Genomic DNA, 13,135 nt, shown 5'->3' on the forward strand with positions numbered 1-13,135 from the left:
GACCATCACCAAGTGGTCCCACTATGGGTAGCCTATTATAAATTATTACGTATGATATCTACCATAAAGAACAAATAGATTTAAAGTTCATTTAACTATAACAAATGAAAATCTGCCAAACCTCCCTTGCATGGCTTATCTATGTAACTTTATGTAACCTACCCTGAGCTCAAGGCCATTCTCCTACTTTCCCCAGTAGGAAGCCATCCCTGTGGGGTGATAATAAAGTTCCTAGCTCCTTTAACTTAATGTCTTGCAGTCTCTTTTGGATGCGAGATATTACAAAAGAATCTTAACTCTCACACTCCTGCATAAGCGCAACATTAATAAAGGGAAAAGGAGAGTAGCTATCTTTTCTGATCTTGTCTGTTTGACCAAATAATGAGTGTATTTTGGGAACTGAACAAGGATAGCTTAAAGAGAAAAAAAAGTCTTCTTAAAAAACTGTCCTGAAAAAAATGACTACTCTAGCATGAAAAGTATTTACAAATGAAAATATCTACCTGAAGGCTTGACATCTATTTTTAAAGGAATATCTGGAAAAGCCATCTTTTGTTAGAGGTATGTTCAAACATCCATGTCACAATTACCCAAAGTTAATGGCCCCGCCAACAGTAATATCTCTGGGGCTCAACTGGAAAAACAAATGTAGTCGGGTACTAGTGACTCACTCCTATAATCCTAGTTACTCAGGAGGCTGAGATCTGAGGATTGAGGCTCCAAAGAAGATAAAATATGGTATTCTCTTAACTCCAATTGGCCAGAAATGGAGACACGGCTCAAGTGGTTGAACAACCTGGGCTCAAGCTCCATTGCTCACACACACACACACACACACACACACACACACACACACACACCCTGGGCTCAAGCTCCATTGCCAACACACACACACACACACACACACGCTACAGAGTAACAGAAAAAGAAAAATTAACAGGTGTCTATGAGAGGGGAGCACCTATTCTAAGGTAAATTTTCATCAAAGCCCACTCTACTTTTTCACCACAAATGCTCATTACACTTGCCATCAGGCCTGCCTGCACCCATTGGCTGTATACACTACCTTTGTATCTTTACGAACTTAACATTCTTGCTCTTTACCTCAATGTGTCTTAAAATTATTTTTTTAGCCACTTTTCACACTCACTACTCAAGAGCCAGATGGAGACCGCCTCCTTGGAGTATCAGACTCCAATCGTCAACTCCGCAAGCACCAGCATCGTCAGTTCTGCTAACAATCCGGCAGCCACATTGGGCGTGAACCTCCTGTTGCGCATGCGCCAGAATCATTGCCTTGGGGCGTGGGCCTTCGGTTCTTTCCCGGGCTCCTTCCCAGACTTCCGTTCGAACTTCCCGGCCCTGTGTGAATCCGCCAATCACGAACGTTTCTCCCAGGACACGCCCCCCCGCCTCCACCCCCTTCGGAACCCGGTGGCGAGTGCACGCTACCCCCGCCCCTCCTTACGCACGCTGCGCGGGGACGTCGGTCCGTGGTGCGGCCGTCCCCGGGCGCCGGCTCCCGCCCGGGCCACTTCCGCGGGCCGTTGGGCTGCGGGCTGGAGTCCCGCCCTCCGCCCCCACCCTCTCCGAACCGCCCTGGCAGCGGACACCCATGTGTGGGTTCGGTCTCCTGCGGGTCCCGCCGCTGCTGTTCCTGCTGCACCGGCTCGGGACCGGAAACACCTTGTTCTGCCTCCAAGCCCAGACCATGAACCCGGGGGGCAGCGGCGGGGCGGGGTGCGCCCCGTCGGCGGAGGGACGCCGCCCTCGGTGTCTTCGGCTGTCCAGCGTGCCCGGAGCGGACCCGCAGCGCGGCAACGACCTGCTGCTGCTGGCGGCGGCGGGGGAGGGACCGGAGCCGCGGGGCCTCCCGGTGGACCTGGCCGCCGAGGAGCCGCCGCCGCCGCCGGCGCCCCAGCATCACGTCCTTTATTTCCCTGGGGATGTGCAGGTAACCCGGGGCCTGCCAGGGCTCGACGCCTGTCCCCGCGGGGCACGCCCCACGCGGCGCCCCGGAGCTCCCGCACCGCCCCTTCCACTCCCGGACCCGGCCCTTCTCCATGGAAGATGTCAAAGGGTTCTTGCCTGGAAAGAGCCATCTATCAAACCGGGCGTGTAGGGTGTGCGTGCGTGTGTATGCGTGCGTGTGCGTGTGTGTGTGGTGGCAGGGTACCGAGAGATGGCTTCTAGCCCCGTACACAGCGTTCCCCAAACTCTGACAGTAATTTTAAAATTAAAAAAAAAAAACTCAACCGTGGTATGGTATTCTCAGTAACCCTAAAAAGCAGTGATGCTGATGGCCGTGATTGCTAACCATGCCCGTGTTTTGATGCCCACACAATCTCGTATCGTGTAAATAGCTGCAGGTGTATTACTAATAGCTGCAGGCAAATACCCATTTATGATTATGTTGTCCTGGAGGCTGGGTTTTCATCGAGAACTGCACGGTGATATGTTTGCCGTCAGACACGAGACCATCTAAAGTAATTAAAATTCAGGAATAGTGACAGTCCGGTTTCTCTGTGGTACGAGTTGTATTCCAAGTGCTCGGTCACTAAAATGGTGCGTGTGAACCCTCTTTGTGTGGACAGCGTTTCTTGGAACATTCCTGTCCTCACAGGAAGTTATGTGAGACAGGTAAAGCCAACTGGTCCCTTCGTCTGCGGTCTCTTAGGCTTTTCAATACCTTTACCTTGTCACACCTTGTTTTCTGTCTGTGTCTCAGGCTTTTATCATTTCTATTAGTAATTTGATAGCTGAAGGCATATCTCTTATTCATTTCATAAGCTGCATGAAAATACCTCTGGTTATGTTGTTGTGGAAACTGGATTTTTAATGTAAAACTTGGCATGAGCCATTAGACATGGGACACCATCAGAGCTAAAGTGAAAATGAACATTCCCCTTTCTTTGTCATACTAGTTGTATGGCCACTGATTCGTTACCAAGATGCTGAGTATTACTGTTTTACCCAGTTCCAGCTTCTTGGTATTGTTCAGGTGTATCAGGCACACTTCACCTTCAAAGCTTCCTGCAGTCTTCCTGTGGACTTCGCTCTGTGTGTTGCCTCCCCTCATTCAGTCTTTTTAAGACCTTCCCTTTCAGTGAGGCCTTTTCACACCAACCTATTCAATGATTATACGTGTGCACAGTCTATCAACATTTCTCCCCCCCCACATTTTTATTAGCACATACTAATTGCACAGGGGTTTCATTGTGCTTTTTCCATACATGTATATAATATGCCTGGATCATATTCACCTGCAACTTTTATCCATTTTGTCTGTTACTTTTCATTTGGGGTTTTGTCTGTTTTCTATACCTAAATTGTAAGCACATGTCTATTCACTGATCTATCTGCCATGCTGGGTGACTAGCATGTTCAAAGTGTTCAGTAGACAATTTGCATAAATGAATCCATGTAAGTTGCTTCAAACAATACAGTTAAGTGCTTGACACGTGTTGGCTATTTTTAAAATGATTTCAGGCTCAGATTTCTTCATTTAGGTCTTTGTAATTCTTTTGAGCACATTAAGTCTAAACAGAACTTGTTGCTGCATCTTGACATAGACTTAATATTTGGTATTAATCAAAGCTGGTTGTCCAAATAATTTTAAATCCTTTTTCATTACTTTCCTGATAGTCCTTTTGTGCTCATTTTCCCATGTGTAGCTTTTTAAAAAAAATTCTATACATTTTCCTTTATCATTTGAATAAAAATAGAGGCAATAGATAATCATATGCATTTAGATAACTTACATTCTAATGTACCATCAGATTTTGGAGGGTGTATGAGAATGTATGTTTAAGTCTGTTGCTTTTGAATTCTGAGTTAACTTGAAATCTTGGGATATAAAATGATCTCCTTTCCTTTCCTTTTCTTTTTTTTCTTTCCTTTCTTTTTCTTTTGGTTCAAGTCCTGGAGCTTGAACTTGGAGCCTGGGTGCTGTCTCTGACTCTTTTTGCTCAAGGCTTAATTGAAGATAACAGTCTCATGGACATTTCCTGCCCAGGCTGACTTCGAACCATGATCAGATCTCAGCGTCCTGAGTAGTTAGGATTATAGATAGGCAGGAGCCACAGGAGCCCTGCTCAGAGCTCTCTCTCTCTCTCTTTTTAAAGCTACAATTGATGAATTTTGAGAGGTGTTAGATTTATAAAACCACTATCACTGTGGTGTTTTAAAGCATCTCCATCATTCTGATATGTATTTTTTGCCCCTTTTAATCAACTCCCTCTTCCTAGACCCATGCAACCACTGACCTACTTTCATTCACAATAGTTTTGCCTTTTCTAGAGTTTCACTAATCTGGAACTATGTAGTCTTTTGTGTCTGACCTTTTTTTTTTTTTTAACGTAGCATTCTTTTGAAATTTATCCGTACACAGCTAGTTTCTTTTTACTACCAAGTAATATCCTATGTATGGATATACAGTTTGTTCAGTGATTCATAATATTGTGTCATTTTAAAGAGAAAAGTTATATAGTTATATAATTGATCCTGTCCTGTGCTTTATCAGGCAGTCTGGTCATTGTGTTGGCCACCTGGTTTAAAGCTTTATAATGAATGTTTCCGGGTCCTTGTAGATACACCAAGTTTTCCTAAAAGTCCTCTAGCCCTTACTTTTATAGCAATATGTAGTATGGGATGGGCCTGTAGATCATCAAACAACTGAGATAAACGATATTCTCTTGTCTTCTGCTTTGCCAGAATGGGAAACCACAGGCCTACCCCAACAATGATAGTAAGTGCATCATTTCCAGACAGGATGAAAACTTTACAAAAAAAAAGCTCTTTTTTGTAGATTGCACATAAGGAGTAGTCTAAGTTGCAGACTCTGTGTATGTATGCTGGGACTAGAGCTTGAACTCAGATGATTTTCCTATCTTTTTATCTTTGAATATAGATGCCACCAGCATCCAAGTTTATTATGTTTTTATTTTTATTTATTTTTTTTTGTCGGTCGTGGGGCTTGAACTTACTATGTTTTTAATAGGCAAGTGTGCATATTGCTAAAATTCAATGTTTGAAGGTTGTACATTGAAAAGTTTTTTAACCATTGTCTCATCTATTTCCCTTTACAAACACTACCAGTTGCCCCCCTCTAAATATGTGTATGTTTATGTGTATATATACACACATACACTATTCCCTCAGAGATACTCTATGCATGTGAGGTTTCTAGAAAAACATAAATGGTAGCTTACCAACTATTTTGTTATTCCTCTTTCTCCCACACTCTATTCAGTCCATCAGCCAATCTGAGGAGGTAGGTTGACGCAGTTATATTCAGAAATCGGACTACTACTCAGCTCCTTCACTTCCACTGCTATTCTGATGTAAACCACCTCTTATGGAGATATTTCAGTGTCTCCGTGCTAAAGCTTTTGCTCTTTTCCATGTAGGACTAGAGTCATTTAAAAATTTAGACTGAATCAACCTCTGCTCCAAACCCTGTCAGAGCAAAAACGAAAGTTTAGAGTTGTCATACCACATTTGCTCAGCACCTCCCTTCCTCAGTAATTTTACCATCTTTTGTCATCATTTGTTCCAGTTTACTTTGCTAGTCACATGGCTCTTGGTTATATCCAGTATGCTTCTATCTGAGGGACTTTTGTAATGACTTCTGCTTAAAATATCCACATGGCTTACTTCCTCAGTTTTTTTAGGGTCACCTTATTTGGAAAAACCTTTCCTGACCATTTTGTGTTTAACATTAATTTTCTGCCTCTCAAAGCCTTGTGCTCCTTTTCCTTGTACTACTATTTGATATGTCTTGTACTGTCCAGTATGGTAGCCACTAATCACTGTGGCCATTGACTACTTGAAATTTTGTTATTCTAGTCAAAGGATAATTTTTTTTTGGTCGGTCATGGGGCCTGAACTCAGCTCAAGGCGAGCGCTCTACCACTTGAGCCACAGCACTACTTCTGGCTTTTTCGGCTTATGTGGTGCTGAGGAATTGAACGCAGGGCCTCATGCATGCAAAGCAAGCACTCTACCATTGAGCCACCTTCCCAGCCCAAGGACTAAATTTTATGTATTTAGTTTCTGCTAATTTAAATTTAAAAATTTTATACTCAGTTACTGGGAAAGTTTTAAGTATACTTGGAATGGTCTGGCATGTGAATCCATTTTTTCAACTATAAAATTTTATGAAATCTAAATTCAGATCAAGTATTTCTGGTGAAAGGTTCGCATCCAAATTGAGATGTGCTATGGGTGTGAAATGCACAGTACATTCCAGACTTAGTAAGAAAAGGATGTAATAATTTCCCAGTAATTATTTATACTGGCAGCATATTGAAATAATAATTTTAGAGGAATGTAAAACAGTAAACTATATTGTTAAAATTTAATTTTACCTTATTAACATTTTATAGTTTAATAAAGCTACTAGAATTTTTTATTTTTTGCCAGTCCTGATGCTGGAACTCAAGGCCTGGGTACTGTCCCTAAGCTTCTTTTGCTCAAAGCTAGCACTCTACCACTTGAGCCATAGCACCACTTCCAGATTTTTCTGTTTATGTGGTACTGAGGAATCGAACCCATGGCTTCATAAATGCTAGACAAACACTCTACCACTAAGCCACATCCCCAGCCCACTACTAGAAATGTTTATATGTGACTCACATATTTCTGATGGAAAGAAATATACTACACTTACTTTTAGAGTTATTTAGTTTAATTCTGCAATAGAACGTGTCACGTTGGCAAGGACTTAATCCATTTTGTTTCTTGCCCAAGCCATAGGTATCCAATCAATTTTAAGGAGTAAAGGGATAAATATGAATTTCTTTTAAAAGCCACTATGAATAAAAATTTAAAGGAAAACAAAATTTTTATATAGGCTGTAAAACATATTAATATGTATCAAATGTCTTGAAAATAAGATCTATAAACAAAAAAAGCCAAAGATATGGAGGGAAAAGAACAAAATCCTGATGACTAATAAATGTATGAATAAATTGCTAATTTTTAGTAAATCCAATTTGAATGAGTTATCCTGTATCTGTGAAACTCAAGAATAAGGAAAGAAGGCAACTTTGTAGTCTATTATCACCAACTTCAATTATTTTTCACCTAATTTTTCTATATCTTGGAATTTACTTTTAATGTAATCACAGACAGGCACAAGGATTTTTCTGTAATTTCACTGTGGCTTCATTTCTAACACCACAATCAGTCCGACCTAAGCTGTAAACACAGAAAAAGAAATCAGCAGTCAGGTTGTTAACCCTAGAGAGGGAAAGGTACAAGACTGCAGGTCACTAAAAGCAAAATATTCTTAAAATTTGTCTTAAAGTGGCTGGGAAGTTGGCTCAGTGGTAGACCGCTTGCTTCTCAGGTATGAGGCCCTGGGTCCGATTCCTTAACACACATAAGCAGAAAAAAGCCGAAGTGGCACTGTGGCTCAAGTGGTAGAGTGCTAGCCTTCAGCTGAAGAGCTGAGAGACAGTGCCCAAGCCCAGAGTTCAGGCCCCACGACTGACCAAAAAAAAAAAAAAATTGTCTTAAAGTTTGTGTAATGAACTGAATTTTTACTTTCAATTTTATTTTTACTGGTGTTTTAGAAAACTTGGTATGTATGTTATTGATGTTAATTAAAATATTTTAAACATGTACACATACATTGTATATATATATATATATATCATCCATTTAAATGACATACAAATTCTTAATATTCAATGTGTTTTATTACTTTCTCATAATGGGTTTGAGGCTTAAAATGCAGACTGTTTTGTTCAAAATCTTAAAACTGGAAGGCAGTGAGATTATTAGTTTTCATTTCTGGTATATTAGCTATTAGCTATGTAGTAGCTTCTCTCCACAATAAAAATGGGGAACTATTTTTTGGAAATAATTTTATGTAAATATATTTTTCATGCTTATTTCCTCTTCCTTGCCTTTCAGAATTACCATGAAATTATGACTCGTCATCCTGAGAATTATCAATGGGAAAACTGGAGTCTAGAAAACGTTGCCACCATTTTAGCTCATCGGTTCCCCAATAGTTATATTTGGGTGATAAAGTGCTCCCGGATGCATTTGCACAAATTCAGCTGTTATGACAACTTTGTGAAAAGCAACATGTTTGGTGCCCCAGAACATAATACTGACTTTGGAGCTTTTAAGCACCTTTATATGTTGTTAGTTAATGCTTTTAACTTAAGTCAGAATGGTTTGTTGAAGAATGTGAATGTTTGGAATAAGGACTCCAAAGCATCTGACTATAGATCAAATTCTTCTAGTAATGGTTGCCAGGTAGAAAAAGAGAGGACCTGTAAAAGATCTGATGAGTCAACCACAAGTGATGGTGAATATCCACCATCACTAAAAGGTACGTCTTTTACTTTGATTGGATTCAGTAAAGGTTGTGTTGTTTTGAATCAGTTGCTTTTTGAATTAAAAGAAGCCAAGAAAGACAAGAACATAGATGCTTTCATCAAAAGCATAAAAACAATGTATTGGTTGGATGGTGGTCATTCTGGAGGAAGCAATACTTGGGTTACATTTCCAGAAGTCTTGAAAGAATTTGCACAAACAGGAATTATTGTTCATACCCATGTAACACCTTACCAAGTACGTGATCCAATGAGATCATGGATTGGAAAAGAGCATAAGAAATTTGTTCAGATACTGGGAGATTTTGGTATGCAGGTTACTAGCCAGATTCATTTTGCAAAGGAAGCTCCTTCCATAGAGAATCACTTCAGGGTTCATGAAGTATTTTAAGACTACAAGTATATTAATGTACTTGTTCGATGGAAGAGCATGAGCACTTTGAATGTTATAAATTCATATGATGAAATATGTGATGTAATTTTTGGGGTGGGAAAAGCACACATTCCTAAAATATGACTGTAATGTGTATTCCTTGTGAATGTGAGCAGTTTTAAAACTTTGGGCTAGGTTAGGATTAGTTAATTTGAGATCTATAAGGATGGTTTGTGATAATTCTGTGAGAAATATGACCCCCTTAAAAATGAAAAACTTAATATAGTCTTGAAAGGACAACTAAAGTTGTTGGAAATAATTGACATATTGAGTAACATTCTAATTTTGATGACTTAACAGTATTTAACTACTTTGACATTCATGGATCTATTCTTGATGTGTTACCAAGTATTGTTTTTTCCTAGTTGAAGTATTTTATTTACAAATGTCCAAGAACATGCAGTTGGTTTAAAAACCTAACACTTAAGTACTGTGGCTTAATTTTTGTCAGTTGTTTATTGATTGTTCTTGGGTTTCTTGAAACTTGGCCATAAGCCAGTTTAAAAAAAATGAGTTGGACTATAATTATATAGGGTGAATAAAAACACACTCAGAGCTATGCTGCTGTCTTTGTAAGAGGCCAACTTAGGTAAAATAAATACATACTGATCTGTTAGTGCTCTACTGAAAAGGAGACAATTCCACAGACGTAAAACAGTTTCTTTAGAAGCATGATCTTTGTCTGCCAAAAGAAAATAGCTCCCTTTGGCCAAAATGCAAAGTGACATTGCTATAAGAAAAGTTACAAAAGCAAAAGTTTGGAGAGACAAATGATTTCATGTTGGCTCAAAAACTGAATTTGTTTAACGCTGCTACATAATTTGGGTGAAGTTTCCTTCTGCCCGTTTTTTTCTTGACCTAGATAAGTACATTTTGAGAAACCAAGATCTAATGGATTCCAACCAACCTTGAAATATAACTATAGGATTATAAAAAGTGATCAGTTACTTTTTTGCTTAATAATAATCTTGAAGGTCATGAAATAAGCAGGGAAGTAATGTGCTGCTTTAGGGCTGAAAAAATAAGATTAATGTCTTAAGACCAAGAGGAACTAAATTTGTAAAACAATACAGAAAATGCAAATTTCTTGGTTTCTTCCCAGAATTATATTTTGATGACTATAAACACATTCCAAATATTCATAGTTATGATAAAGGATCCTTTCAGACCAGATGCTTAAAAATAATTCTATAAAACTACCAGAGTATCTAAACTTTTAAAGGCAAAGCAATTGTCTGTATCACTCCATTTTATTCATATACCTGCTCTTTTGACACCAAAAATTCCTATTGCAAAAACCAGTCACTTTGATATTTAGCACTATGATCAGGTGGCTTTTGTTAAACAAATTGTTTAATACTAGTTCGTTAAATTCCCATGTATCTAATATAAAATAGCTGAGTTACTGAATGGTCAAAGGACAGAGGAAGAAAAGGTTGTGATTTTCACAGGACTAATTGAAATATTAAGATAGGACTTGTAATAGAATTCACTTGAAAAATCTGAAATATTTGTAAAAATCTGATGTTCAGCTATCCAGTCATATGAATGCGTTTTTCACTTGTTACAAATTGAATAGATACTAATTAACTGGGCCCCTAAATGTCATCACAGTAAGACAGTTACTGGAAAGTAAAAGTATTTTTCATAACGAACATATGTTCTGAGTCCATCCATATTCAAATGTTTTCTGTTTAATAGTTTAGATTGGTCCTATTTCCACATTTGTTTGTTAACGTAAATGCTATTGTGTCCTCTTGACTGTGCCTTTTAAATTGAGAAAATTAGTCCTACAAATAATGTGAAAATTGTTACCACCACAGCATGAATGTATAATTAAAATAGTCTACAGAAGTGTGTTTGAATGTCTTTTATCTTAGTATTGTTCATTCAGACTATTATTTGAAAGGAGACTCTTCCTCTCATCCTTGCTAAGTTTGTTTTCATTAACTTCCATGTCTTTCAAATGAACAACTTTGAAAACCTTTCCTATAAAAACATGTCAAGAAGAGCTATTCTGTTTAAGAGCCTTTTAAGCAAGAAACACTTTGTATAATTTTTTTATTTCTACTTTTTATACTTCATTAGGGATAAAATATAACTAGACCTCGTTGGTGACTCAGGCTCCCTTTTACAAAGGTACAAGGGACATGGCAGCAGTCACACCAGTTAATAAAGACAGGCAGTCACTTAGGATGCTCACTTTAGTGTCCACTTATTTAAGATACCCGAAGTAGTCACTACAGTACAGTTCCAACTCTACACTGCCTGCCAAGTTCCTGTATTTTTCTACCCTGGTCAGATCCTTAGATTGTTTTTTGACAACTTTTAAAGGTGAAAGTTACTAGTTTCTTGTCAAATGTTCACATAGCCGCTTCAAAAGGATGACAGAAACAAAAGGCTGTTCACTTTTTTCCCCTTGTTTTGATATTTCATCAAAGTAAGTATTGAATAGAACTCCAGTGTATTCATGTAACAAGACAAACACTGTTAATATTCATGAAAAGCTAACAATGAAGAACTGAAACATGGCTCTAGTGGCATATTGCCTGCCAGTGTGAGGCCTTAATATACTTTAAAATGTAAAATATTTCTAATACAGACCTTTAGCTATCCAGTTATGTGAAAGCTTAAATTTTAATTTATTAAGTTGAGTGGATATTAAGAATTCACTGGGTCCCTAAGAGTGCTATCACATCACAGACTGAAAAGTAAAAATATTTATTTTCTAAATTAAAACGTTCTAAAGTTAATGCATATTCAAATGTTTTAATAGTTCCGATTGGTCAATCCTGTTTCCCATATTTGTTTAAAAATGTTCATGTAAATGTTGGTACTGAAAAAAAAACCTCAGATTAAAAATGAAAAGCTAACAACTACACTATTTTTAAAGTGTATTTAAGAGGATAATATGACCAAAAATTCAAGTAATTCAGAACTGCAGTTTTGTCTTTCTACCTAGTGATTCAGACACTTCTCATCGGCAGCACCATCAGTGGTTTGTGTAGCCTTACAAAACTGTATGTAAATAAGTTTTCAGAGCATACTTTGATTTTAAGCAAATAGCAGTGCATAGCTTCAAGCTTTTTATGGAATTGCAGTGGACAAGTTTTATGCCAGTACATATACTTCTTCCTCATTCTTGGCTAGTTTTTGTTTTTGTATTCCCATGTACTCATTCATTTTATTTTGAATCTTTGTCTATATATTAGGAAAGAAAAACCTTCCTGTATCTATTCAGAAGGGAAAGTAAATCACTAATACAGGCATCACTGTAAATCCAATTTCCATCACAATCATCTCAATCTGGGCTAATTATATTATGGAAGATTTCTTTCAGCAACAAAAGTGATTAAAAAGATTTTGACTCCATGAGATGTGCAGTTAATAATATTCACTTGCCTTTAGCACAGAAACAAAAGATTAAAACATTTTAATCTTAAGATACTTTAACATAATTAAGAATTATGACCAGGAAAATAATTTTAAAACTTCCCAAAAGATTCATGTCTAGCTTTCTAAATAGAATATCCCAAGAGAATCTACCTCAAATATCTTAGTAAAGGAATATAATGAAATAGAATTACTAGCACCAGTCATCAACTATGTGTATACCCTTAACTATATACGTGTACTTTTTTGTAGCAACCCTGTGATATATGAATTGTTTTAATGAAAACATGCTTCATAAGTTGTTTAATTTACTTACGACCTAGTTTGATTCCCACTAGCCAAATAAAAATCTTCGGTAGACCAATTCTGTTTTACTTCCAAGTTTTCTACATGATTTTTAGATTTGAACTATTTTTCTTACTGGTTAAGGAAAAAAAAAACCCAAGTTTATTAAAGCTTACTATAAACACTATGCAAAGAAAAAGGGTATTGTCTTTTTCCTTTCTGAAGTAAAAGGATCACTGAAGTTCTTATAAGAATTAGATTTTCCACCTCTATTGATCTCAGTAACTTAGCATCTCTTAAGATTCTTAGGAAAGTTAGAATATTTTATATGCTTTTTCCTGTTTGTGTACTATATTTTTTATGCCTGAAACTAATTCATCTCTAAATACAGAACATGAGTAAATGGATTATCTTCAGTAGAGAAAATTATTTATTCCATTATTAGGATGTACCAAGTCAATGTATATAACTTTAGATGGGAACATTTGTATTCAGTAAATATATTTGGTCTTTACTTACTGTAACACAAAACAATAATATATACAATGGGGTTCCTTGTCTTCAAAGACAATACTAAGATCTCTTTTAAAACAATATTTCATTTTTTCCTTTAATGGTATTGGAGTTTGAACTCTTAAGGGCTTTTCATATAGTATTTCTTTTATAAAAGGAA

At 37.5% G+C, this 13,135-nt stretch overlaps 1 protein-coding gene across 2 annotated transcripts; it reads left to right on the forward strand.

Annotated features, from left to right (window-relative positions):
- Positions 1 to 1,596: 1,596 nt before the first annotated feature.
- On the forward strand, positions 1,597 to 13,066 carry LOC105981179 (chromosome unknown open reading frame, human C2orf69). Of its 2 annotated transcripts, XM_013010259.1 has the most exons (4): positions 1,597 to 1,954; positions 7,921 to 8,347; positions 11,747 to 11,788; positions 12,430 to 13,066. In XM_013010259.1, the coding sequence occupies exons 1-4, from the start codon at positions 1,616 to 1,618 to the stop codon at positions 12,438 to 12,440; spliced, it is 819 nt and encodes a 272-aa protein (XP_012865713.1). In that variant the 5' UTR covers positions 1,597 to 1,615; the 3' UTR covers positions 12,441 to 13,066. The 2 variants fall into 2 exon arrangements, with proteins under 2 accessions (XP_012865713.1, XP_012865704.1); XM_013010250.1 differs by lacking the exons at positions 11,747 to 11,788; positions 12,430 to 13,066 and having other exon boundaries at positions 7,921 to 8,986.
- Positions 13,067 to 13,135: the final 69 nt, after the last annotated feature.

This window comes from Dipodomys ordii, unplaced genomic scaffold (assembly GCF_000151885.1).
Source record: "Dipodomys ordii isolate 6190 unplaced genomic scaffold, Dord_2.0 Scaffold1, whole genome shotgun sequence".
Classification (NCBI taxonomy): domain Eukaryota; kingdom Metazoa; phylum Chordata; class Mammalia; order Rodentia; family Heteromyidae; genus Dipodomys; species Dipodomys ordii.